This window comes from Mesoplodon mirus (genome assembly GCF_964341445.2).
Source record: "Mesoplodon mirus genome assembly, chromosome: 14".
Taxonomy (NCBI): Eukaryota; Metazoa; Chordata; class Mammalia; order Artiodactyla; family Ziphiidae; genus Mesoplodon; species Mesoplodon mirus.
Window position 1 is genome coordinate 46,098,779 of NC_138990.1, and position 27,710 is coordinate 46,126,488.

General features: G+C 47.0%; 2 protein-coding genes across 2 annotated transcripts; one reads left to right on the forward strand and one right to left on the reverse strand.

Annotated features, from left to right (window-relative positions):
* Positions 1-211: 211 nt before the first annotated feature.
* Positions 212-3,299, reverse strand: FNDC4 (fibronectin type III domain containing 4). Its single transcript, XM_082642522.1, has 7 exons — positions 2,931-3,299; positions 2,606-2,750; positions 2,404-2,519; positions 1,968-2,172; positions 1,403-1,492; positions 946-1,070; positions 212-779 (listed from the first exon to the last, which is right to left on the reverse strand). Exons 2-7 carry the CDS (start codon positions 2,724-2,726, stop codon positions 744-746), a joined length of 693 nt encoding a protein of 230 aa, XP_082498648.1. The 5' UTR covers positions 2,727-2,750; positions 2,931-3,299; the 3' UTR covers positions 212-743.
* On the forward strand, positions 2,865-27,449 carry GCKR (glucokinase regulator; the record flags this gene model as incomplete). Its single annotated transcript, XM_082642388.1, is given in 29 exon segments — positions 2,865-2,901; positions 2,957-3,458; positions 5,330-5,378; positions 5,649-5,891; positions 6,855-6,927; positions 6,930-6,964; positions 7,347-7,420; positions 7,729-7,795; positions 8,018-8,071; positions 9,221-9,315; positions 12,136-12,199; positions 12,201-12,242; positions 13,470-13,588; positions 14,228-14,276; positions 14,280-14,282; positions 14,286-14,338; positions 14,557-14,572; positions 14,576-14,654; positions 14,994-15,070; positions 15,458-15,554; positions 15,752-15,855; positions 15,940-16,023; positions 22,980-23,205; positions 23,524-23,527; positions 23,761-23,914; positions 25,552-25,566; positions 25,570-25,677; positions 26,495-26,612; positions 27,442-27,449. Coding segments are annotated over 29 exon segments (2,649 nt in total).
* Between the last annotated feature and the right edge of the window lie 261 nt (positions 27,450-27,710).

Genomic DNA, 27,710 nt, shown 5'->3' on the forward strand with positions numbered 1-27,710 from the left:
TTCTGGCTCTGCTCCTCCCAATTCCAGGCTGGAGAATCAAAGCAAACACCTTCAAATAAGAGTCGGCTCCTGTCAAGTTGGTGGTGGTGTGAAGGGCCCTTGTAGTCAGGGGAGAGACAGTGGAGAAAAGTGTTCAGCATACTAGACAGTATCCCATACAGTCAGCTCCAGTTTGTCCAAGAAACTTTATTGGAAAAATGTCCAAGGGGTGAGATCACCAGCAGCTGAAGGGGCTGCCAGGTGACGGGGAGCACCTGAGGCTCCATGGAAGACATTGGAGTAGTGCAGTGCAGCATCTGTCTCCAGGCCCAGATAATTCCTTTTATTTGCTGGGGGAGGTGGAGTACCCACAGAAACACTCCTCTCTGAGACCCAGAGGCAAGATGTGGGGGCAGCTGGGGATGCCAAGGGTTCTGATACAGGTGAAATGGGGGCCCCATTTGGGACCTAATGGGATAGGGTTGAACAAGTGACTCTCTCCTGGACCTGGGGGACGGAAGGATGTATCCCATCTGATATCCACTCCCCAGGTCCAGGGGCTCGGACCCTAACAGACCTACCTTCTGGCCCTGCTCACAGTGGAAAGAGAATGGATACCAGGCCTGAGATTGTGGGAGTGTCATTACCCTCTGGGAGACTGTGGGATGCTTCAGTCTTGGGCAAATCACCACCTTGGGCTCTCCCTGACCCCATCCCCATCCCCAAGATGTTAGTGCATCTGTCTTCTGGTTCTGTTTCTTCACTCATACGTCAATGGTGTTGATGGATGGTGAGTTTTTCTGTGAAAGAAGATGGCTTGAGTCTCTAATTTCAGGAAGGCGATAGCCTCCTCCATCCCAAATTTCCATTCTCCCTCTTCTCTTGCCCCTCTGTGGCCCTCCTCCCTTTCCCTTACTGCTTCTAGAGGCAAAATCACCCTTCCCTCCCTCTCTGGCCGCACATTACCTGTCTCGCCCCCACTGGCCTTCCCTGAGGACTCTGTTCCGGTCCCTTCCCCTTCTCCTTGGGGTTATTGTTGGAGTCATTGTCCTTGATGATGTCATATTGACGGCAGAATAGCCCAATTACAGCTGAAACACAACAATACAATCTGAACCTTGATCTCGACCTCCCCACTCACAGCCTCGAAAGGCAGTGAGATACCCACACAGTTTCTAGAAAATCCGAGAAGAAAATCTTTGAATTCCTGGTCCCCATGCACAAGCACCACCTTCTTCATCATCCTCTCTGGGTTCCCCAAAGCCTCCTCTCCCTCTCTTCAAATTTTTCCTGCTCATCCCTCTCAACTAAACATCTCCCCACGCCACTGCTCTCACCCCCTTTTCTCCCAACAACCTTCACCAACTCCCACCTTCGCTGAGCCCCACTCAATCCACGGTCCCCTGTCCAGATGCTTACTCACCAGCCCACATGAGCAACACCACCACAATGATGACCACTTCCCCCGTCTGCAGAGGTCGCTCTCCATCCAGACCCTCCACTGTGATGTCACCTGTGAAGGAAGGAGACGGACCCCAGGTTACAGGGAGCAGCTAGAGAGCTATGTCTGTGCAGACAGTTAAGGTTGGAGATGCTGGGGATTAGAGCCAAGGTAGACCCATCACAGCGTTGCCACTGGTAGCCCCTCTCTGGGAAGCTGTTGGTGGACAGGTGGTTAGAGACAAAAAAGCCAGGGGGCTGCAGGTCAGATACTCACTCATGCAGGCTGCAGCTGCTGTGAACTGAGGCTGGGTAAAATGAAGCTTAAAAGCCCTTCCCCCAAGGAATTCATTACCAGCCTGTCTATACCCGGTCCCCTGCCAACCTGCTTTCCTTCCTTTCCTGGCAGTACAATGAATTAAATCATCCTTCTATTCATCTAAGCTAGATGGCTGCTTGCTTTGGGGAAGTAAACAGGAGACCAAAGACCAGGTAAAGAGCCAGAGAATCCAAAGCTTTAGGGAGCGAGGAATACCTGAGACCCTCACCTGGGCTCGAGCTGTTTGAGGGTAGCCGGTCAGAACCCTTGAGAGTTCGGAAGTGCACGCGCGGCCCTGGGGGGCTTTCTCCCCGAAGGCCGATGCTCCTGACCTGTACTGTGTAGTCACTGTCTTCAGCCAGGCCCCAGAGGGCACAGGCCCGAGTGGTGGTGTTCACCTCCCGGATCACACGTTGCCCCGGTCCATTCTGTCGCTGCAGGGAGTTGATGAGAGAGGAGGACAGCCTCACCCTGGTCCCAGGCCACCTCCTGAACATCCAAGCACTCCAAGGGAGTAAGGGTGAAAAGGGCAGCGTGAGCTAGGGAATCCCAGCTCCCAGATTCTCCCACAGCTGGGAGGGGAGCTCGGGTGGGGAGGGAGGTGACAGAAGGAATGTTCACAGATCCAAGGATATGGGTTGGGGTAGCAGAAGGGTGATTCATACTTGCTGGGAAATGGAGTAGCCAATGACGATGTTGCCTTCTGGGACGTCCCAAGACACAGTGGCCGAGTTGGCTCTGAGGTGAGTGACTGTCACATTCACAGGAGAGGGAGGCCGGTCTGCGGGTGCCAATGCGTTAACCGGTTAACAGGTTCCACCCACAGACTAACTCTGGTTACCTCCCACCCTCTCCCCCTTTACGCACCTGCTCGTACAAAGCCCAGGTCACAACTGACCAGCAGGAGTACAGTGGGGCTTAGATATGGGGAGAGGGGCATTAGCGAAGCCATGGTCCCCACCGAGTCCGCTGGGAGGCACTGGGGCATCCGGTTGACATCCAGGCGGGGGTCCTGGAGGTGGCAGGAGTTGTGGGAGGGTCAAGGACTTGCCAGAACGAGCGGGTGGGCAGCAGCTCTCCCGGGCTCCCCACGGCCCACAGCAGCCCCAGAGCCCCCCTTTTCCCCATGCCTTCCTGGCCGCCGCCACATCCCGGCGCCCCTGGTGCGCGGCTCTGCTCTGCCCACACCCACCTCCGCCGGTCCTCGCGGTCGCTCAGGCCTCGGGGGGCTGCTCGGTGCCCAGAGGGCGGCCCATCGCCCGACTCCGTGGCGCTGTCCCTACCCCATCCCGGCGCGGGCCCGGCGAGGCGGGCGGCGCTGGACCGAGCTGCGGGCAGAGGGCGGAGGCGTAGCGGGCGCGGGCCGCGGGGCTGCGAAGCCCCCCGAGCTCCGACCGGCCGCGCAGTCTGTCCGAGAGCAGGGGGCGGTGCCGGCGCGGCCCGGAGGCTGGCCTGGGTCCCCGGAGCGGGAGGCGGTGCGGCTGCCTCCGCCGGCCCCTGCAGCAGATGTGACCGTCCCGGCGAGCCAGCCGCCGCCTTCTGCAGAGCTGGCCCCCGTCGCTCCGCCGCAGCCCGGCCGGGACGTGCGGGCCCGCCCCGCCCAGCTGGGGTTCTCGCCGCCGTCATCAACGCCCCCCCAACCCGGTTCTTTCGGGACTCCTCCCACGACCCTCTCATTGGCGGCCTCGCGGGCCCCCAAAGCTCCCGATCCCGGCTCTCTGTGATAAGCCCCGGCAGGGGCGTGGGGGGCGGGGGGATGTCGGGAGAGGCGCAGGTGCGAGGGTCTCAGGCACCTGGGAGGCCTCTCCCTCCCCAGATGGAATTAGCCGAGTTGGGAAGTGGAATTCCACCTCCGGTGCGGGAGGGGACAGAATGATGGACATAATTATTTTGACTTGTAGACTGCGTCAGCTTTGAAGTATCTTCCCCATTCATAATCTGATATTGATTCCCTTCATTCTCTCAGTCATTCTTTCATTTATTAGGCAAATATTTATTGAGCGTTCTCTATGTGTCTGGCATGTTAATAGCTGGAGATACGGCGATTATTAAGAGTTCTGGGTTTACAGGGGAAATTTAAAGAGAGACGACCTGTTTCTTGTCTTAGCTCTGGGACTTACTGTGTGGCCTTAGACAAAGAGGTTAATCTAAGTCTCAGGTTTCCCACCTGTAAATCAGAGCATCCAAAACCTCACAGGGCTGTTGTGAGGATCAAATGAGACAATATTGGGGTACGATCTTTATAAAGCTTATAACACTGTGTGAATGCGAGATTATTATTAATTGCACCAATTTGTTAGTTACTTCATTTATTCAATAAACATGTAAATCCTTAAGTTATTTCATGCTTTGGTTGAGCATGAGATCTGGAGTGAGAACCTGGGTGTGAGTCCCAATTCTGTCAGCTGTGTGATCTTCAGCAACTAACTTAACTTCTCTGAGCTTCAGTTTCATCATCTGAAAAATGAGGGTGTCAATATCATCATCTTTTTTTAAAAAATTGAACTGTAATTGATTTACAAAGTGTTAGTTTCAGGTGTACAATAAAGTGATTCATATATACATTTATTCTTTTACAGACTTTCTTCCATTATAGGTTATTACAAGGTATTGAATACAGTTCCCTGTGCTCTACAGTAGGTCCTTGTTGTTTATTTTATATATAGTAGTGTGTATCCGTTAATCCCAAGCTCCTAATTTATCCCTCCCCCCCACCTTTCCCCTTTGGTAACTGTAAGTTTGTTTTCTATGTCTGTGAGTCTATTTCTGTTTTGTAAGTTCCTTGTATAATTTTTTTAGATTCCACATATAAGTAATATCATATGATATCTGTCTTTCTCTGTCTTACTTCACTTAGTATGATAAATTCTAGGTACAACTGGCATTATTTCATTCTTTTTAATATCTTCTTAATGTATCTGATGAGATACTCTATGTGAAAATGCATTGTTCAGTGTAAATAAATGTTAGCTAAACTTGTATTTAGGGCAGATACTTTGGTTTCTAATTCTCATTGCAGTATTTCTATTTCTGTGGCACTTTCCCTTGTAATATCCAGTTCAGTGCGTGCACCCCTGGGGCTCTGAAGCTTCTGTTGCCGTCCTTCTGAGAGGAGAGTGAAATGGGGCAAGTGGGACAGAGAGGACTGTGTGTGCTGAGCATGTGATCAAGCCATGGCCCAGGTCCTCTGACCTCTGCTGACCCTGAGAACCCTGATCTCTGGCCTCCTGATGCATCCTGGTTCCAGAGCACTCATGCCCAGGGATTCTTTTTGCCCTGGTCCTGGGTATTGTCCTTCGGGGCTCCAGGCCCCCCAGAGAAGAGGGCATTGTCTGAAGGGCAAGAGTAATGAACCTCACGTCTTCCTCTTCAGGGACAACCAGAGGCTGGGGAGTCTGGGTGCCTGTAAAGAGGGACCTGGGGAGGCCCTGTGGGGTGACCAGAGGATTGGGGACCTAGTAACCAGAAAAGGGTACAGGCAGAGGTGTGCAGAGAGGCCAGGGTACTTGGGTTAATCATCACTGTGGCTCAGATAAGGCCTTGCCAACTGGAAGCAGAGTCAGTGTGACAGAAGGGGCTATGTGGCTGAAGAGGTAGGTTTCAACGTGTGATTGAGACCCCGGAGCCTGGCAAGTGGGAGGTGAGACCCTTTCTCCCTGTTGGCCTTCTGTGCTGATTCCTAGAATCCTGTGTCATCTGGACTTCCCTGCACCCTGGGTTTCTGCTTTCCCCGTCCTCCTTCCCATCTTCCTTCCTGACTTTCTTTCTTTGATAGGCCCAGAGTACCAAGTGCAGGCTAAATGTTTTGTGTGTGTGTGTCCCAATACTGTGCCTGCTGCCACACCCACCTCCAGTTCAGCAGACGTGAATGAGGCTCCCTGCCATTGACCTTGTCCCCCCTTCCCTCTAGTTGTCTGGGTATGAGGCAGCCCTGCCCATCACAGAGAAGTCAGACCCACTGACCCGGGATCTGGACAAAGCAGATGCCAAGCAGATTGTTCGATTGCTGGGGCAATGTGATGCTGAGATCCTCCAGGAGGAGGGACAAGTCATGCCCACATGCCAGGTGACCCAGACCCATCTCCTGGACACTGCAGGTAACGATGCCCACTGCAACCCCACTCCACCTCAACCTCTGCCCTCTCAGACCATGGTCTGAGAGCCCCTCCACCGCCCCCCCCAATCCACTGTCCTTTTCTTGGCTGCTGATGCCTGCCTGTTGCCTCCAGTGACTCAACAGTGAGTCAACTCAGACCACCAAGGTATAAGTGGCTGGAAAAGTTCAGGAAGTGCTGAAGGTACCAACTCTCCACCTGCTCCCTGCTTAAATTCGTGTTTCCCTCTACTTTTCTCTTTTCTTGGTCTCTATTTTTCCTTTTTATAAACTTCTGTATCCTTATTGTCATCTTATTAATCAATAGTAATTATAATAACTATTACTGCATAATACTATATAATTGACCGTGTACTTTCACACCCATTACCTTCACAAAAACCTGTAAAGTTGGTGTTATTGTCTCCATTTTTTTTCGGATGGGAAAACAAAGACTTAAGATAATCACAGTAGCTTGCCCAAATACACCCAGCTAATAATTGCCAGATAATGCTGATTCTTTCTATCTATCTATGACAAAGCTGCTTTCAGTCCTTTCTGGAATAAGTAAGGGTTTTTGGGGTTTTTTTGGCTGCGTTGGGTCTTTGTTGCTGCGCGCAGGCTTTCTCTAGTTGTGGCGAGCGGGAGTTACTCTTCGTTGTGGTGTGCAGGCTTCTCATTGCGGTGGCTTCTCTTGCTGTGGAGCATGGGCTCTATGCATGCAGGCTCAGGAGTTGTGGCTTGCGGGCTTAGTTGCCCCGCCGCATGTGGGATCTTCCTGGACCAGGGATCAAACCCGTGTCCCCTGCACTGGGAGGTGGATTCCTAACCACTGTGCCACCAGGGAAGTCCAGTAAGGGTTTGAATAAGTAGCTAAACCAGAGTTGGGGGTCAGACTGAAGTTTCTTTCTCAAATCCAAGGTTCTTTCTGCTACACCATATTCTCTATGTTCTGTTCGCTTTGGGGATTAGAGGCGGGTTCTGTTACCAACCAAAAAGAGAATATGCTTCTCCCAACCTCAGCTGGGTCCTGGAGACCTAGGCATTTTTCTTTTCTCAGGAGCCTGGGCGGGGGGGGCGCTGGTGGGGCTGAGTGGAGGGGTACCTCTGGCAGGATGGCATTCCTCATGTCGGTGAATACTTTGATTGCCGGTTTTGCTCTGTCTGCCTTCTTGGGGTGAACCTCAGGACCATAAAGCTCTTCATAGCTAAGCTCCTAGGTGGACCGCCTCCAGCTCCGGCTCTCTTTCTTCTCCAAAAGCTATCTCAACATGGAGTCCCATTTCTTCTGAGCCCATCTGAGCCCCACCAGTCTATTGCCAATGTCTCTACATCCCACACACCCCTAATCCATCATCTCCAAGCAGCATATTTAAGAGTCAGATTCCAAGCAGTACTGGCTTAAGCACTGACCTAAGAGAATCATTATACAGCCTCTACCCTCAAGGTGTTGAAAATCCAAGATAATTGTTCCTTCCCTGTCATTACTACTTCATGTTTTCTCCGACTTGGCAGGTCTCCTTTAACCAGCTGCTGAAAGGTTTAGGACAGAAACCTCTTTACACCTACCTCATTGCAGGAGGTGACAGGTAAGCCAGGTTGGCCTATAAATATTTTGTTTGGCCTAACTAGCGTCTTTTAGAAACTGAATTTGAATGCTTTCAGGTGGAGATTGTGTCCGGTTTGCTTTCCACTTCACATACTTACGTTGCCTGACTAGCCCTCATAGGTATTTAAGTTTTTCAACCCTACAGAGTGTTTATCATGTTGCCCAGCAAACGGTAGGTACCCATTCAGTGATAGTTTTCTCTTCATTTCCTTCTCCCAAAGCAGCCCTAATAAACCATAGGCTTCTGCTTCCCAAGCAGTGCCACTGACCCTGAGTCTGTCCTCTTAGGTCTGTGATGGCCTCTAGGGAGGGGATGGAAGATAGTGCCCTGGATGGGATCGAGGAACTGAAGAAGTCTGTGTTTTCCACTGACACTCAACCAGAGACCTCTGTCTGTTCCTTCTCGTGGGGACATCAAAGCCCCAGCATCCAGCCAAAGCCCATCCCCTGCCTCCTCCCTGCCCCCCAACTCCCTTCCAGCCACCCCCACCCCATCCTGGCCCTGACATGCCCACACAATATGTTTATACCCTAGAATCCTCTTGGTGGCACTACCTCACCCATCCTCCTCTCCTAGGTGGCTGCTGGGAAGAAGAGGGTGATTGTCATTGGCATTTCAGTGGGACTCTTTGTGAGTGTGAAGACAGGCTGGGTGGATCAATTTTATAGGAAGGCAGGGAGTAGGAGTGGAACAGCATGGAAGATAAATCAACAAGATTTATCTAGATTTAGCTAGAAAACAGAAAGGGCTTGTGTAAGGAATTTTGATTTTACTGTCACTAATTAGGATCCAGTTGCATGAATGTGGGACAAGGGGGAAGGGATCTTATCCCACAATAACTGTGTACCCATCCATTCAACAACCAAAATAGATAGAGTAGTCCAGGGGTCAGCAAACTATGTTGGCAGGTCAATCCAGCTGCTCCCTGTTTTTGTCAATGAAGTTTTACTGGAACTCAGCCATTTGTGTTTACATATTGTCCATGGCTACTTTGACGCTTCAGTGGTAAGGCTGAGTCATTGGACAGAGATCGTAGGGCCCACAAGCCAAAAATATTTGCTTTCTAGCTCTTTACAGAAAAAGCTGACCCTGGACTAGTCCCTTGCTACTTAAAGTGTGGTCCTTACACCAGCAACATCAATATCACCTGGGATCTGTTAGAAATGCAGAATATCAGGCCTCCCCACACCAGACCTACTGAGTCTGAATCTGCATTTTAGCAAGATTCCCAGGTAGTTTGTTTGAGAAGCACTGGGCTAGATGACCCTGAGTTTCCACTCAGCTGTGCAGCTCTGACTCTCCGAATTCACTGAGCAGGACCTGGACCCCAGCAAGGGCTAGATGTGGAATGAGGCACACAAGGAGATCAGGACACTGACCTCATGGAGCTGACAGTTTAGTTCTGTATTTTCAGACTTTACCACGTGGAAGATTTCCTTGGGAGAACCTGTTAGAAATGTAGGTCTAGGGAATTCCCTGGCCGTCCAGTGGTTAGGACTCAGCGCTTCCACTGCCAGGGCCCCGGGTTCAATCCCTGGTTGGGGAACTAAGGTCCCATAAGCTGCACGGTGTGGTCGATAATAATAATAGTTAATTAATTTAAAAAAATGTAGGTCCATGGGCTCTCCCCTTCAAATTCAGATCCAGTAGATTTTAACTGGGCCCAGAATCTGCACTTAAACAAGCATGTGGCGGGGGGGGGATTCTGATGTACGTGGGCCTCGGGCAGCACTAGAGTAACCCCCCTCATCGAACCCTCCTCTCTCTCCCTACCACCAGGCTCCCTTTGTGGCAGGCCACATGGACTACTGCATGGATAACCCAGCCGTCTTTTTGCCAGTCCTGACTGGTTTCAACCCAGTGAACATGGCCAGGTGAGCCTTCTGTAATGAAAAGTCGTACGCAGACCTTCTGTAATGAAAGGTCATGGCCAGACCCCTGGGGGAGGCTGGGAGGGAACCTGTGAAAATCTACAGGATAGTCACAAAGGAGAGGGCAGGGCAAATATGCTCTTGTTCACCAAATCTCAGAATATTAAAGTAAATAAAGGTACAAACGAAGCAACTGACAAAGGATTAATCTCCAAAATATACAGGAAGCTTATGCAGCTCAATATCAAAAAGACAAATAACCCAATCCAGAAATGGGCAGAAGATCTAAATAGATATTTCTCCAAAGAAGGTATACAGATTGCCAACAAACACATGAAAGAATGCTCAACGTCACTAATCGTTAGAGAAATGCAAATCAAAACTACAATGAGGTATCACCTCACACAGTCAGAATGGCCATCATCAAAAAATCTACAAACAATAAATGCTGGAGAGGGTGTGGAGAAAAGGGAACCCTCTTGCACTGTTGGTGGGAATGTAGATTGATACAGCCACTATGGAGAACAGTATGGAGGTTCCTTAAAAAACTAAAACTAGAACTACCATATAACCCAGCAATCCCACTACTGGGCATATACCCTGAGAAAACCATAATTCAAAAAGAGTCATGTACCACAATGTTCACTGCAGCTCTATTTACAATAGCCAGGACATGGAAGCAACCTAAGTGTTCATTGACAGATGAATGGATAAAGAAGATGTGGCACATATATACAACGGAATATTACTCAGCCATAAAAAGAAACGAAATTGAGTTATTTGTAGTGAGGTGGATGGACCTAGAGACTGTCATACAGAGTGAAGTAAGTCAGAAAGAGAAAAACAAATGCCGTATGCTAACACATATATATGGAATCTAAAAAAAAAAAGTGGTTCTGAAGAACCTAGGGGTAGGACAGGAATAAAGATGCAGACGTAGAGAATGGACATGAGGACACGGGGAGGGGGAAGGGTAAGCTGGGACGAAGTGAGAGAGTGGTATGGACATATATACACTACCAAATGTAAAATAGCTAGCTAGTGGGAAGCAGCTGCCTAGCACAGGGAGATCAGCTCGGTGCTTTGTGTCCACCTAGAGGGGTGGGATAGAGAGGGTGGGAGGGAGATGCAAGAGGGAGGAGATATGGGGATGTATGTATATGTATAGCTGATTCACTTTGTTATACAGCAGAAACTAACACACCATTGTAAAGCAACTGTACTCCAATAAAGATGTTAACAAAATAAAGTAAATAAAGGGTGTTCCTAAGCTTAGGAAGTTGTTTGTTCGTTGGTTAATTTGCTTATTCTCTCATTTCAGAAAGGATTGAAGGCAGCTTATAAAGGATACATAAAATATAAGAAAGCATACATTTAAAACAGGGAATGAAGAGGCAAGGAAAACATGGGTCAGAGGATAGAATGGGCTTAAGAAAATGCATACCATAAAGTTCTGTGCTTTCATCTGAGGTGGGTCCCGAGAGTCTTTTCAAAGAAGGAATACTGGGTGCTGACTGGCCTCCTAGTCTCCTTTGCCTAGCCCCCTTATCTTAGGCCCTTTCTCCTTCATGCCAGGAGCCCCTTTGGTCCCCTCTGGCTACTCACATCTCCCACCCTGTTCCCCTTTCCTGAGATCCCTGCGCCTCCAAGTCACCTCCCTCTTATTCTCTGTCTAAATGGCCACTTCGATCCCAAAGAAGGCCAGCATATATTTTTTAAATTTTTTATTGGAGTATAGTTGATTTACAATGTTGTGTTATGAAGGCCAGCATATTAAACCAATAATGCTCAGGTGTGATTCTGTGGATGCACTGCCTTGGGAGTGTTAATAAGGAAGATTCTTGTATGAGAGGTCTGATGTTGTAGGTTTGAGGTAAGGCCCTGAAATATCTAATTTTTGCAAGCATCCTTGGAGATTCTGATGCACAGCCAAGCTGGGGAAACTCTGCTAAATAAACCATTGCAGGGGGCCACCCAATGATGCTGAGGGCTTCCTGTCACTGGAGATATTTCAGCGAAGGCTTGTTGATTACTCAAGAGCAGCTTTGTGTGTATTTAGTGTGGTCTTGGGGAGACAGACAGCTGAGTTCCGAGAGACTTTTTCAGCTCCCAGAATCCAGGCATGTAGTGTAATTCATACGAAGGTATAAATGATCTCTTTTAATGGAGGGCTTTCCTCACCAAAAATGTATCTGCTGCAGTGGATGCTAATTTCAGGGACTGTGACTAAGTGAAATGAAGGATTTCAAACAATGTAGGCGTGGAGATCTTCCAGTTGTTCCTTAAATCAGTGGCTCCCAAACTTGGCTGATCTTCAGAGTCATCTGGGAAGCTTTTTAAAAATACAGATTTGGGGACTCTACGACAGAACTACTGAAGCAGACTCTCAAGGTGGGTGTGGAAACCAGAAATGGGTAGTTATTTTTTAAAAAAAGCAAACCTCCCCAGGTGATTTTGATGACCCGCCAAGTCTGGGGATCTCAGTTTTCAACCACACAATAAACACTGTTGCCTCTCTCTGCAGAGGAGACATGGCAATAGAACCTGTGCAAGGACCAGGACACAAGAAAGTTCTGGTCTCAGGCTGGAACTTTTTACTTGAGTGTTGTTTTTGCTCTGGCCTTAAATTGCTGAACGTTTTATTAACCCTCATCCTTGGGGTTCAGGAACACGGTGCCCCTATGAGCATCAAAGCACATCTCTCTAGGAAATTGTTGACCTCTGACCCCAATCTCAATGTGGTATTTGGTCCCAGCTCTCATCTGAGGCCCTTCCTTTAGATCCTCACACATGATCCCCCCTCTGTCTCTCTTTGGGCCCCAGAAATGACCCCATTGAAGACTGGAGTTCAACATTTCGACAAATAGCAGAGCAGATGCAGAAACTGCCAGAGAAAACAGAAAGCTTTTGTGCTTAATCCTGCAACTGGGGTGAGATCTGCCCCCACCCCTACCCCTCACACCCACCTCTGGATGGCTTGCCACTTAGGGCCTCTGATTTTAGGTTTTGTTACATCATGTCTAAATTCCTGGTGTTCTGTATCTACTAAAATGTTGTAAATCAAATCCTGTTTTCTCGTTTCGTTTTTCACCTTAAGATGTTTTATTTCCATTCTGACCTTGTCTCTTAAATCAGTAATCATTAAACACCTAAATGGTCTAGGGCAGTTTCTATTTAAAGAAGCTCTTTTGCATCTGTGTGTAGAAAGTATTGCTTTATGTCTCTTTTATATGTTTCCATTTCAAATATGTGCTTTAAAAAAAAAATGGGATGTAGTTTCATTCTTCTGCCTAAGACTCTCCAAAATTGGTGTGGGCCTTCTAAGCCTCCAGTGCTCCTGTTCCTTTTTTCTCTGGATTGTGGCTGCATCTCACTAGCATCATCTGCCCTTCCTTTGACCTCACAAGGGCCTTAACCAAATCCCTGCCCTGCCCCACTCTGCCAGGGATGGTCACATCTGTGACGTTCTCCTTGATCTTCCTTTTGCGAGATAGGAAGGCAGGAATTCCACATTACACACAAGTTCTGCATCTTTCACCTCCCAGATGCTCATCTCTCCTCTTCTCTGCAATTATTTACTTTTAATCTCCTTTTCTCAGACACTGCTTTTATCATTCTTTTTGCTGTAATCTCTTTATCTTTTTGGTGTGTCATATTACATATCTGTACCGTTACAATCAATGGCTGCTTCACTGGTCTGTCCAAGGAACATGAAATGTAGTGTTTGGATTAAAAACTGTTATTTAAAAAGTGGGGGATGGAGGAGGGAGAAAGTACTTGGAAAACAAAAACAAAAACAAAACCTCTCTGAAAAACCCTTATCCCCAGCTAACAGGACACTCAATTATTCTGGCTTCCTCTCCAGAGTCTTGAATGTACCATAGAAATGACCAGAAGTGGCCCTTTCCCTCTTCTTCTCTTCTCTTCTCTGCCCTTCCCTTCCCTTCCCTCCTCTCCTCTCAGTTAAGCCCTCAACCAGCACTCCTCCTCACAGCACACTGGGGGCCACCAGTCCTACAAATGCCTGCCCAGTGGCCACTAACCAGAGCGCATGTCCAAGAGCCACTAACCAGATTGCATGCACAGTGGTCACTAACTAGTAAACTCCAGGACCTTCCTTCCTCTCCCAGTTTCTCCTGGGTGTCATCACTCTGCAGCCTGAGGGCCTCAGTGGCTCCTCCTGGATGAAAGGTGGAAGTGCCACCAAGATCCTGCTGGAAACCCTGTTACTGGCAGCTCACAAGACTGCGGACCGGAGCATCGCAGCATCTCCGAGGTAGGGAGGATCTGGACCAGAGAGAGATCAGAGTCAGGCAGTGGGTGGGAGGGTGCAGGCAGGAGAATGGCAGATCCAGATCTGGAGGGTGTGCTGGTAGCAGCAAGACTGCGGCCCTGCCGTTCCTTCCCTGGGAAAGGAACTGGCAGGGGGACGCCACTGTTGCCATCACACAGTCACAGAGTCTGGCTTGTTTCCAATGGACCCTGGGTTCCTCAGGTCCAGACCTGATCCCTGTGCACACCTGGGACATCCAAAGCTAATCTAGCTTCCTAGAGTCTTTGATGTGGGGATGGTCCAGGCCATGCAGGGTAGAGGTCATCCTGCTGTGGGCCTGCTTCCCTCACCAGGGTCTCTCGCCTAGCTTCCACATCGCTCACTTACCCCCTCGTCAACTCTCTGATCCCACCCTCCTCCCGGTGCTCTGCATGCCCTATTCTCCTCTCTGCTCTTTAGTCTTCTTCCCGCTGAAGCCCTCTCTGCCCCTGTTGAATGCAGCCTGGCTCTACTTACCGCGCCCCCACAAGGGACCAGCAGAACTTAGTTTCAAGGGAATTGTGCCTTCCCCAGGGCGGGAGGGACTCAGGCTTTCTGAGGGGGCACTGGGCCTGCCCTGGGAGCTGGTGGACTTTCTCCCAGACGCCTTCTGGAAATCCTGCGGACACTTGAGTGGGCTCATCAGGTGACCTAGAGTTAAAGCCCCAAGATCACTGCCCTGATGAAGCAAGTCAGCACCAGGGGTGTAGCTGTGTATTTGGAGGGTGGGGAGCAGCCTGGATGGGGAATGTCATGAGAGCAGGGGAGACTCTAGGAGACATGATAACGTGGGGAAGGTAGTGGGTCTGCGTGTTGGAGGGTCAGGGTAGGCTTTTGGTTCTTTTACTCCTGTGCTCTTCTGAGTGTCTTTCTCTGATCTCTGGATTTTTCCACTGTGATCTCTCATGTCCTGACCTCTGACCCATTCTCAGCCTGGAGAATAAAGGCTGAGTATACCTGGTTGGCTGGCAGACCCTGGGCATCATTGCCATCATGGATGGAGTAGACTGCATCCACACCTTTGGTGCTGGTGGGACCCCAGTGTTGACTTACTTCCTGATTTCTCTTGATCCAAACCAACTGGTCTGCTTTCCAAATTCTTTCCTACTTCCAACCCATGGAGGCTCCTCATTCAATGTCCATCCTGCCCTATCTTGATAGGCATTTCAGTCAAATGCTCCTTCCTTTGAAGTCCTTCATCCCTCAGCTCCCAGCCCTGTGCTTAGCTATGGCCTCCCAAGTGTGTTACTGCTTACCCTGCACCCCACTGGCCACTTTCCTCCCAGCCCCACTGACACCTCCCCAAGCCTAGAACCTTCCTCTCCTTTGAAGCCCATCACTCCTCTCTCGCTGTCGTTAACCTTCCCAGATTTCCAAGATGTCCATGGCTTTCTCATTGGTGATCACAGTGACATGTTTAACCAGAAGGCTGAGCTCATCAAGCAGGTGGGAAGATGATGGGACTTGGGGAAGTTGGGAAGATAACTGGTGTGCAGAGGGTGGGAGAAAAGAGGAAGGTGGAAACAGGTAGGGGAGTACAATGGGATTCCCTTCTAGAGAAGGAATATGGGTTAAAAGTCATGAGGCCTTGGGGCAGCACAGGAACAGTGTGGAAAGCTCTGGATTCACCCCCCCAAACCTGGCTCTGGTCCAGTGCTCTTCCATCAGCATGCTGCATTATCTTGGGCAAAACACTTTACCTCTTTGAATCTTGGTTTTTACATCTGTAGATAAAAGCTCTGCAATAGATGTCCTCTAAGGGCCTCTTTGGCCTTCAAGTCTATATGCTGGAGTTTTCCATGGGAAGGACTCTCTCCTCTTTTTCTGCCCCAGGGTCCCCATTTCTCCTTCTCCCAGGAAAACTTCTTGACTTCCATCCTGCCATCCCTTGCAGAAATCAACACTGTGGTCTTCATTTTTACCCTGGATGGTGAGAGGGATGATGGGAGTGGTGGGGTGAGGGGATGGAGGCAGCAGAGTGACTCAGAGGAACCATCACTTTTCTGGGTCTTAGGGCACCTGCTCAGAGGGAGGGACGGGAGTGTGTGTCCTGACTGGACCCCAGGGGAGGAGAAAGAACAGCTGAAGAGCCAGGCTTTCCACTCTGATGCCCTCCCCCTCTCCTAGACAGCCTCAAGGAGATGCAGATGCTGGTGGAGCAGGTGAAAGAGAAGACCTCCAACATCCAGGCCTTGGCACACAGCACTGTAGGGCAGTCCCTGCCGGAGAGGGTCCAGCCTTGAGGAGGGGACCCGGGGCAGCAGTTACAGCCAGGGCTTCCTGGAGATGCCGTTCCTGCTCCTCTCTCTCTCCAGACCCCTCTGAAGAAGCTCTTTCCCTCCCTCATCAGCATCACATGGCCACTGCTTTTCTTCGAATATGACGGGGACTTCATCCAGGTATGGGGAATGAGGAGGTAATATCTGCAGTGAGGGGCACAGAGGAGGAGGGATTCCAGGAATTAGAAAACCCAGGGCCGGAGGGTAGAAAGCTTTGTCTGACTTCCACAAAGCCAGCTGGGCAAGTTCCTGTGTTACCAGGTCACTAGTCAGAGTTTCCAAGTCAATGGGCTACTGCATTCAGTTCTCTCAAGAAATATGCAAAAGTACAGGATGGGCCGCCAATCACCTGACAGATACTCATTTGTCCTTTTTCACAAGGTAATTGTCGATACTATAGTCATCCTCACTGTCCAAAAGCCTTTAAGAATTTTTTTTGCAAGTTGTCCTATGCTGAGTTCACTGCAGATAATAGTACATTGATACAGTCCCTGCTTACTAATGAAATTATGATCCAGTACAAGCATTGCTAATAACCGTAGAAGTAATGATCACTTTGGGTGCACTTTGCAGTTTAGCGTTTGGAGTGGGCAGCAGGACGTCTGGATGCCAGTTCAGTTCTGCTTCGTGGCCGAAGAAAGCAAGCAGTTTTACACATCTCTGGTCCTCAGTTTTCTCACACGACAGCCCTCCATCCTCCATGGGGCAGAACCAGGCCCCTGAAGGGTTGCCCTGGAGAGATGTGGCCTCTTCCATTATTCAAACTACTTCCTCCAGGAAGCTTCCCAACTTAACCAGACAAAAGCTGGCATGCTCCTTACCTGCCCTCAGAACTCAAAGGAATTCTCCTCTCCTCTCCCCCTGAACAGGGGATCCACACTCCTTTCAATGTGTATCTTTGTCTTTCCTTCCAGATGGTGTTCATTGGTCATATCCCTACTTCTTTTGGCATGCTTTCCACATTCATTGTCGCCCTTGAGATTTCACATCTTCTAAGAAGTCTTTTCCAATGAAACCCACAACGTCTAGACCCCTCCTCTATGTTATATACCCCATCATACTTACAGGTTCCATTGTATAGTCATAATACCTAATACACAGAGGCCTTTGCACTTTACACAAAATTTCATGTATATTATCTCGGTTCTCTTAACAATCTCTTAAGGAATGTATGTTTAGTGTCCCCATTGCCCAGATGAGGAAGATGAAATTAAGAGATTAAGGGATTATAATCATGACCACACAGATAAGACAGGAGTCAGGATTTGAACTCAGGTTTTGGGACTCTAAATCCATGGTTTATTTCACCATACAAGATAAATTTCAACCATATTCATGAGTTGAGCCCGATCCATTTATTCATTCATTCAACAAATATTTTTAGAGTACCTGTCACATGCCAGATAATATCCCAGGGATAGGGGATATAACAGAGAATGATAATCTGTGATATTTTAAAGAACTGTATTTTTAAAGAAAATTGTAATTACAATAGCAATACATATTTTTATTGTCAAAGCTTTAGAAAATACAGAAATCAAAAGAAGGAAAAAAATCATCCATAATCTACCTTCTTCCAAAAACAAAAACAAAAACAAAAACCACTCAGACAAATTTTGAGACTGTCCCTCTACTTTTTTATGCATATGTAAATATAGTTATATAAAAATAGGATCATACTTGACATGCTGTTTTTAACTTGCTTCTCTTTATTTAAAATTATGAACACCTTTCTGTACTAATATATCTACACCATCATTTTTAATGTCATGTGTTCCACGGTATGTGGACTGTAATTTGTTTACTCTAGCCCCAGTTGTCAAACACTATAGTTTCAATATTATGGCTTTTATTAAAATGCTGTACAGAATATCCTTATACACACATTTGACTCTCTCATTAGGATAAACCTCCAAAAGTGGAATCACTGGGTCAAAGGGTGTTTAAAATTTTAAGGCTTTTGATGCATGTGGTTACCTCCAAAGAGGTTTATAAACAAAGTGTAAAGTTGGTTGTTCCCCACAACCTTAAAATATTGGGTAATGTTGTTCTTTTTAATCTTCGCTAATCAGCAAAGGAAAAAAAGTGAAACAAAACAAAAGGCATTTCCGTGGTAATTTACATTTAATTACTATGGAGATTGGCTCCTTAAAGATATATATACGCCATTGAATTTTTTTCTTTATTGTACTGCTTCTTCATATCTTTTGGGCATGTTCACCCATTCTTTTTTTTTTTTAATTTATTTAATTTATTTATTTATTTTTGGCTGCGTTGGGTCTTCGTTGCTGCGCATGGGCTTTCTCTAGTTGCGGCGAGCGGGGGCTACTCTTCGTTGCAGTGCGTGGGCTTCTCATCGCGGTGTCTTCTCCTGTCGCAGAGCACGGGCTCTAGGGTGTGCGGGCTTCAGTAGTTGTGGCTCACGGGCTCTGGAGCGCAGGCTCAGTAGTCATGGCGCACGGGCTTAGTTGCTCCGCGGCATGTGGGATCTTCTCGGGTTTCTTTAGTTTTCTTTAATCTGGCTGAGTTCCTCAGTCGTTTTTGATGTCTTTCCACAAAACACTGATATTTTAGAAGTCTAGACCAATTGTTTTGCAGAATGTGCCTCACTTCTGATTTGCCTGATTGTTTCTTCATTATATTCACGTTAAATTTTGGGGCAGGAGTCCTGCATAGATGAGGCTGTGCCTTTCTCAGTGTATCACATGTAGAGGCTCCTAATATCAGTTTGTCCCTTTATTGGTGATGCTGTGTTTGATCATTTGGTCAAGGTGGTGTCTGTTAGATTTCTTTGTATCTTATTCCTCAGCGATCTTTCACCCACGGTTTTAGCATCCACTAATGATTCTTGGTTGAATCAGTTATTACTATGATGGTTTTAAAATGGTGATTTTTCTATTTCTATCCTTCTGTCTCCGTTTATTAGTTGGCATTCTTCTGTAAAGAAAATCTCTCTTCTCTCCCCACCTTATCTACGTTTGTTTGTTTAGTATTGATATGGACTCATGAATTGTTGTTGTTGTGTGTTTTAATCCATTCCTGTCATTACTCTTTTTTTTTTTTTTTTTTTTTTGCGGTACACGGGCCTCTCACCGCTGCGGCCTCTCCCGTTGCGGAGCACAGGCTCCGGACGCACAGGCTCAGTGGCCACGGCTAATGGGCCCAGCCGCTCCACGGCATGTGGGATCCTCCTGGACCGGGGCACGAACCCGTGTCCCCTGCATTGGCAGGCGGACTCTCTACCACTGCGCCACCAGGGAAGCCCCATTATTCATTTTAATGCTCAAAATGAGAGCTCATTCAAGCTGGCCTTTGTGTTCTTGTGACATATCTATCCACATTAGCATTTGAACACTCTGCTGTCTTTCTTTTTGCTAAAAAATTTTTTTCTTGTCCTCTTATGCAATATACTCTTGTGCCTTGAATTTTTGCTTAACATAATATACTGAAAATCACTCCACTTCAGTTTAAAAATCTTATTTACATTTGTGTTTATGTGTATTGTGTGTGTGTGTGTGTGTGTGTGTGTGTGTGTGTGTGTGTGTGTGTGTGTGTGTACCCAGTCATCTCCTATGCAGGAGCACAAAAATGTTGGCCCACATTCACCTTATACTTTCCCTGGTTCCAGCCCTGGAATCAATCATTTTCCAAGGAACCCTGGTTGTTAGTGGAGATTGGTATTTAGAAATCTAGGTGCTAGGTATGCTCTCCACTACCGGTTTGTTTTGCCTCTAAGCCCTTTCAGTAGAAAGAACAAGGAAAAAAAAAAATATGTATATTCACACGCACACACACACACACACACACGTACACACACACACGTACTCTCCTCCAATATCATCAGTGTATTTACCCATTTGTTCAGTCCTACAGTAAATACCAAACAGTTTTGGAATTGCTACCCTAATACGACTGTCATCAACAAACTTACCAAGAAGTGGTTGAGATTTTTGCAGTTCCTTTTGTCCTTTGACTACATCCCACTAGATAAAGTGTTCAAAAGTCACTTTCATTAAATTTTTTCTCTCTCTGTGGTTATGTTATTAATGTGATATATAGTTAGGTTCATTTATTTTTATTTGTTTTAAATTTTAGAGTTTTTTCAGTTTTTGGTCTAATTTTATCTTTTGAATATGTAAAACATAACATGATTTAAAAGTCAGAACTGTATAAAAAGATGTCCCATTTCCTTCTCTATTCCTTCCATCCCGTTCCCCCTCATCCCTGCAAGAAACCAACTTCATTACTATCTCCTGTTTCTTTTTACAAAAAAAAGTGTGCATGTGCGTGTATGCTTTGCATTTCTTTTTCTTTTTTTAAAAATTAATTAATTAATTATTTTTTTGCTGCGTTGGGTCTTCATTGCTGTGCGCAGGCTTTCTCTAGTTGCGGAGAGTGGGGGCTACTCTCCGTTGTGGTGCACAGGCTTCTCATTGCAGTGGCTTCTCTTGTTGCGGAGCACGGGCTCTAGGCATGCGGGCTTCAGTAGTTGCGGCTCACAGGCTCTAGAGTGCAGGCCTATGGAACTCTTCCTCATTATTTTTCACATTTGGGTGTGCTCACACATTTGCGAGGGTTATTCGGGCAGTCTCTTACGTAGGGCATTTGAACTGTGTGTTCATGTAAATACATGAAATATACTCATTTTCTAATGGTATTGTGCTCTTAATGATCCCTTGATTTTAAGTTCTTTATAAATTAGAGATATTAGTCCTTTATTTCTGCTATACAGTTGACAATTGAACAAGGCAGGGGGTTGGGGCACTGATCCTCTGCACAGTAGAAAATGGTGTAACTTATGGTTGACCCTCTGTATCCATGGTTCCTCCCTATCCACATTCCTGGGATAGGATCATTGTAGTACTGTACTAGTTACTATTGAAAAAAATCTGCGTATAACTGGACCCTTGCAGTTCAAACCAGTGTTGTTCAAGGATCAACTATATATTACATTTTCTTTGGGTTTTAACCATGCAAAAGTCTTTGCTTTAACTTTTCTGGGGTAGAACTTACAATCTTTTATTGAATTTGGATCTTGATGAACAGAAAACTCCCCTCACGCCACACCCACCCCCAGATTGCAAAGGAACTCCATCTGTGTTTTCTTTTAGTACATGTTTTCTTCTAGGGAAAGTGGTCTTTCTCTTGCTCTCTTTTTTTTAAACAATTTTTTAAACTGAAATAGTTAATTTACAGTGTTCCGTTCATTTCAGGTGTACAGCAAAGTGATTAAGTTATATATATATATATATGTTCCTTTTCAGATTCTTTTCCATTATAGGTTATTATAAGATATTGAATATAGTTCCCTGTGCTATACAGTAGGTCCCTGTTGTTTATTTTATATATAGTAATGTGTAAATGTTAATTCCAAACTATCATTAAGAGTTTATTCTTGTGTATAGGGTGAGGTATGGACCCAATTTTATATTTTTCTAAATGACTATCCAATTGTCCCAATATATATATTTAAAGTTAATCTTTTCCTGAGTGATTTGAGATGCTACCTGTATCAGATACTCAGTTCCCATGTGCACTGGTTTATTTCTGGACTTTCTGTCTATTGATGTGCTGGTACCATACTGTTTAATTATAGTTGCTTTATGGTAAATTTAATGTCCGATAGAGTTAGTCCTCCCTTCAATACTCTTCTATAGAATTGCTGCCCTTTTTCCACATGAACTTTAAAATGAACGTGTCTAGCTTCAAATTCTATAAAATTTAAAGTATTTTTTTGTTAATGGTAGTTAATGGTATAAATGGTTGGTGATATAAATGGTTAATGATGTAACCCAGATTTGACTGATCACTCCCCCACAGGGCAGTCTGACATGCAGCCTATAGCATCATTACTGCATACTGGCCAGCTTCATTCTGATTGGTCAGATTTCTATTCTCATACTCAGTGTCTTTGTCGATCACTTGTTAAGTATTTTCAGTATACCCCCTGCTAGGGGTTTGTGTGACCAGCTATTTATAGAGTTGCAGAATAAGGATGTAGAAGTAGTAGCCTGTTTCCTCAGCCTGGCTAGGACCAAATACTTAACCCCCTCAATTCCTTTACTGGACTCCTGTTGCCCTCAAAGTTTGGTAATAGATATTATAAGTGCAAGATATGAGGGCCAAGAACAGGTGATAGTTATTCCCACAGTACTATGTGTTTGTATAACATTTCAGTTTTCATTGTGCTTTCACATCCATTATCTCATTCATCCAGGAAATGATCGTGGCAAAGTAGGAAATGCCCTCATCACTAAATCAGGAGACCTGGATTTAGGTCCTGATTCTACGTTTCACTATCAAGTTTACTTCTGACCTCTAGTTTCCACATATGTAGAAACAGGGATAGAAAAAACCTATTCCATAGGGTTGTTCTAAGGATTAAATTGAATTAATTTTTCAACAAACATGTATTGATCAGTAATCATGTGTCAGCCATTATCAAAACGACTGGGGCTCTTGAGCAAAATAAGACACCATCTCTGCTCTCAAGCAGCCTTTAGTTTAGTGGAATGAATCCCAGGATTTTCACTTCTCCCCTGTCTGGTACCTGAGTAACAAGAGGAAGGTGCTGGTAAGAGCAAAATCCTACTGTGGAAGGACTCAGGGAAGATATCTGTCTACTACCAAGGGCCAAAAGCACAGATGTGTGGGGAATTCCCTGGTGGTCCAGTGGTTAGGACTCAGCACTTTCACTGCCATGGGCCCAGGTTCAATCCTTGGTTGGGGAACTAAGATCCTGCAAGCTGTGCAGCATGACTGAAAAAAAAAAAGAAAGAAAGAAAGAAAGAAAACCACACAAATATGTGAAGCTGCCAGGGTTGCCTGGAATGGTCCTGGCTGATGGAGCAAATTATGTCTACTGTTTTTTGGGGGGGGGCCATGCTGAGCAGCCTGTGGGCTCAGACCCATGCCCCCTCCATTGGAAGCATGGCCCCTTAACAACTAGACTGCTGGGGAAGTCCCTATGTCTGCATTTTTGATCCCTGGATTCCTGTCAGATAATAAGGCCCTGTTCACCCTGCTGCTCTAATGTCCCCTAATTTTCAATATCCCCATGTGTCTGCCCTATTTAGAAGTTCCAGCATGAGCTAAGCACCAAGTGGGTGCTGAATACGGTGAGTACAGGGGCCCATGTGCTTCTTGGGAAGATCCTCCAAAACCACATGTTGGACCTCCACATTTGCAACTCCAAGCTCTTCTGGCGGGCTCTGGCCATGCTGCAGCTAGGACATGATGGGATGGGACTGGGTGGGGCCTGGCTTCAATGCCTAGGCTGCCATAGGAGGGTGTATTTCAGAGGTATGTAGATGTGTGGGGGTAAGGGTTGACTTTTCTCTTGTGCCTCTCTTCCTCCTTCTATCAGGCCCAGCCTCTCCTCTAAGAAGTATATGTGCACACATGGGTGCGTATTTGTGTACCTAACTATTAGGTAAGATTCTTTCAGTTACACGTACGTGTGACAGAAATCCAATTTGTACTGGTTTAACTAAGCAAGGCAAATGATTGGTTCATGTAACTGAACAGTCCCAGGGTAGCTAGATCCAGAAACGCAAAATGACATGCTCCAGAACTTTCAGCCCTTAGCTCTGCTTTCCTCTATGTTGCTCTCATTCTCAGGCAGGTTTTCTCCACTAGGTGGCAAATTGGCCACTAGCGGTGCCAGCCTAACATCCTACCAATTTCGCAACTCTGGCGGAAGGAGAGTTTATCTGTCCCTGTGATTCCTGCAAATACCTGGGGGAGGGTCCTCATTGGTTTGTCTTGGGTCACATGCCCATCCCCGAGCCAATCACTGTTCTCCAGGGGACAGCAGCCCTCTGCCCAGGCCTGGGTCACCCATGCTCTCCCTTTAAGATGGCAATGGAGGAAGGGGCATGAAGTGAGCCTCAATCAAACAGTGTGGCCTGAGAATGGGGGAGCAAGAATTCCCCAGAGGAGAATCACGGTGCTGATACCAGGAGGAGGAGGCATGGGTGCTGAGCAGATAGCACAACAGGTGGTCCTGAAGGTAGGGTGTCTAGATGGAGCAAAGGAAAATACAGGACACGCGTTAAGTGTGAGTGTCAGAGAAAGAAAGAACAAGTTTTAGTATAAGTGTATCCCATGCAATAGTTGAGACATTCTTATACTAATTTTTAAAAATTATCCATCTGAAATTCCATTTAACTGGGTATCCAATATTTTTATTTGCTAAATCTGGCAACTCTACCTGAAAGGAACCAATGAATGGGCATTTAATGAGCAGCCACCAGGGCCCTAAAACGACTTTCTCGAATGAGTAAAACCAACCAACCAACTGGGAAAAAAAATCCTTTATGCTTTTCTAGTTCCTGGAGTTGGGGCAGGTAGGGGGAGCCAGAGCTACCTATGATCCAGTCCCTACCATCCGAGAGTGGCCCATCTAATGGAGGAGAGACAAAACCAACACTTGAAACAAAGAACAATTAAGTGTCAAATTGCATGATCCTTACTGAAGTCCAATAGAACATCAAAGAAGGTAGGATCTATGCACTATAGCAAAGCAGAAGACTTCATGGAAGAGGTGATGTTTGAGCTAGGCCTACTGGTTATGGCTTGGAGAGGTGAAGGACAGAAGGGCACTTTTGTTAGAAGGAATATTAGCCAAGGCCCAGAGGGGGGCTAAGCATGATATGTGAGGGACACAGGTCTGGAGTCACTTTACAGAGTGGTGAGGGAGCAGGAAGGGGAGAAACTGTGGAAGATTAAAAGCCAGACAGGAATTGGGACTTGCCAAACATAGCTAGATCTGTGCTGTCCAAGATGGTAGCCACCAGTCACATGTGGCTATGGAGCACTTGAACCGAACTGCACTCCAAATTTTATTTAAAAAGTGAAGCATGTCCTGTGCTCCGCAACGGGAGAGGCCACAACAGTGAGAGTCCCGCGTACCGCCAAAAAGAAAGTGAAGCATGTAAAATTTTCGTTAAATGCAGCTCTATTCTTTTGGTAGGACTATATTTCACTTTTGCATTGAAATTCAGCACCTGAATTGAAATGTACTGTAATTGTAAAATACAAACTGGATTTCAAAGACATGGTACAAAAATATTGTAAACTATCTCACTAATAATTTTTAATACTGTTGACATGTTGAAATGATATTTTGGATATATTGGATGAAATAAAACATGACCAAAATTTATTTCACCTGTTTCTTTTATAATGCTGTGCTAGAAAATTTTAAATTACATATGTGACTCATTATATTTCTATTGGACAGTGCTGAGCTAGAGAGGAAAAGGGTGGTGAAAAAAATAGAAGCAGTGTTTGCAGATGAACTGTCTTACAGCAGTATAAAGGATGGATGTGGTTAGGGAGGAAACCAGAGGGAATGAGTTCAGTTTAAGATGACCAACCTTTGGGACTGCGGGGACATGGCCAAAAGTACGACCAATTTGCCATTAATTCTCCAGTGTAACCCAGCCAATCAAGGCCCGCCACCAACCTTTTACCCCAGTTTTCCTTTACAGCTGGGGATTGTAAGTTTGGGATTGCCTACAGGGACGAATTCTCTACAGCTGGTCTTCGAGATCCCAGACTCCCACTCTCCCTTGACCCCATTCTCAGCTCCCATGGCTTTCTAGCCCAGCATGGATGTTACCACTTCTTCCACAGCGGTTCTAGGGACAGCCCAAGGCTTGATGCATCGAGAGCCTCCTCCAGGCGATCCACTTCCCTCAGCCACTGTCGGATGATATTCGAGCAGCTCCCATCTCCTTCCACGTCCAGGTTGCACACGAGAAGGAACAGGTAACTCGTGAACTGCTAGTCATCTAGCAAACACTTACTGAGTACTTACGGTGTGTCAGGAACTTGTCTCGGCACTGAGTTTACAAAGCTCAGTGACACTCTGCAAGGAGCTCCCCCTGTTCATGGAGGAGACATGATTGTGACAAGTAGTCAGAGAAGTGTGAAAAAGGCACTACAGGGGTGCCGAAAAGGAGTCTTCAGTTTTGCCTAGGAGGGGAGTCAGAAAAGAGAGGGAGAACTGGGTCACGAACCAGTCTTGATGAATAGGAGTTTTCTGGGTCAGGATGAAGGCTACTCTCTGCTCTTGACCCACCTCATTCCAATTTCTGGTCTTTGAAAACTCCCTTCTATTCTTTTATTATTTTTTTTAAATTAATTAATTTATTTATTTTTGGCTGCGTTGGGTCTTCGTTGCTGAACGCAGGCTTTCTCTAGTTGTGGCGAGCGGGGGCTACTCTTCGTTGCGGTGTGCGGGCTTCTCATCGCGGTGGCTTCGCCTGTTGTGGAGCACGGGCTCTAGGGTGTGCGGGCTTCAGTAGTTGTGGCTCGCGGGCTCTAGAGCGCAGACTCAGTAGTTGTGGCACACGGGCTTGGGTGCTCTGTGGCATGTGGGATCTTCCAGGACCAGGGCTTGAACCCATGTCCCCTGCATTGGCAGGCGGGTTCTTAACCACTGCGCCACCAGGGAGGCCCCTCCCTTCTAGCATCCAACCTGGTATCTTCTGACTCCCACACTGAATGCCCTAGCTCCTCCAGGGCTCTTCCTCAGACGACCTCACTTTCTCAGGCTTCAGTTCTCGCTGCCTCTTCCCCACAGGTGATCCCCATAGCCTTGCTGAGCCTCCTGTCCTGGTGCTCCATCCCTGAGGCCCAGGCATACCTGGCTGCAGCTCCCTCTGTCCGTGAGGCTGTCAGGAGCGCCCTCACCCGGCCAGGTCGGAGCACCAGCCGCCCAGGCTGGGGAGACAGCGTCTCTCTCCTTTGGGGAGATCTTGCTGTTCACCCAGTGGTATCCACTTTCCCTGGCATATTCTGATTTCAGAAATAAAACTGAATGTCTTGTTTCGAAAAGTTAGCTTTCTACTGAGATCAGAGTCCACAGATCAGAGGTGGAACAAGATGAGTGGCATGGGTCGGTCCCAACAGCAGTTTTGTTTCTTTATGTCTCCACCTGCTTCCCAACTCCATTTCAGTGGTCACTGACCCAAACCTTATTCCAGCTTCTTTATACCCCCCCATCTCCAACACGTAGGTACACACGTGCACGCACACACACATACTTCACTCCCACAAAGAATCACACAAGCAAGGAGAGGTGGGAACTTAGATAATTCCAAGGAAAGAGGGAAGAAGTTGTGTCCCCAACATAGGACACTCAGAAAATGACAATCCCAATTAGGCATGACAGGATCCTCCTCACTAGAATGAGTGCTACATCCACACACTGGACCATAAAGTGAGTGTTGCATCCCTACCCAGTGTTTGTAAAGGGAACATAAGGAACTCTGAGGGTGCCAGAGTGGGACCCAACACACACTAGAGACCCCACTCTGAACATTTGCGACCTCAGCTGTCACCTGTTTTTGACAAATCAAAGCCACCCTCGCTCATCCCAGACCCATGCCAGCTCTTCAGTGCCTATGACTGTGACCATGGTAGTAGAGAGCTGGCTCCCCCTTGTGGTCAAGAAGTACCTAGGTAATGGACCCTCAGGAACCCTCTGGGGACAAAACCTCTCTGAAGCTCACTTGAACCTTTCTGCAGGAGGGTGACGGATAAGGAGCCAAATAGATTTCAGTTTTATGAAGATAGAGTATTCAATCTTTTTTTTTTCTTTTTCTTTCTTTCTTTTTTTTTTTTTTTTTGCGGTACGCAGGCCTCTCACTGTTGTGGCCTCTCCCGTTGTGGAGCACAGGCTCCGGATGCGCAGGCTCAGCAGCCATGGCTCACGGGCCCAGCCGCCCCGCGGCATGTGGGATCCTCCCGGACCGGGGCACGAATCCGTGTCCCCTGCATCGGCAGGCGGACTCTCA

What these genes read in the sequence shown, in the direction of transcription:
- FNDC4 (XM_082642522.1), bottom strand. Translation starts at nt 2,726, where the DNA reads ATGCCCCAGTGCCTCCCAGCGGACTCGGTGGGGACCATGGCTTCGCTA. An exon ending in CTCAAACAGCTCGAGCCCAG is followed by an intron (nt 1,493 to 1,967) that starts GTGAGGGTCTCA and finishes CTTCCTTCACAG; the next exon opens with GTGACATCACAGTGGAGGGT. An exon ending in GGTGTTGCTCATGTGGGCTG is followed by an intron (nt 1,071 to 1,402) that starts GTGAGTAAGCAT and finishes GTTGTGTTTCAG; the next exon opens with CTGTAATTGGGCTATTCTGC.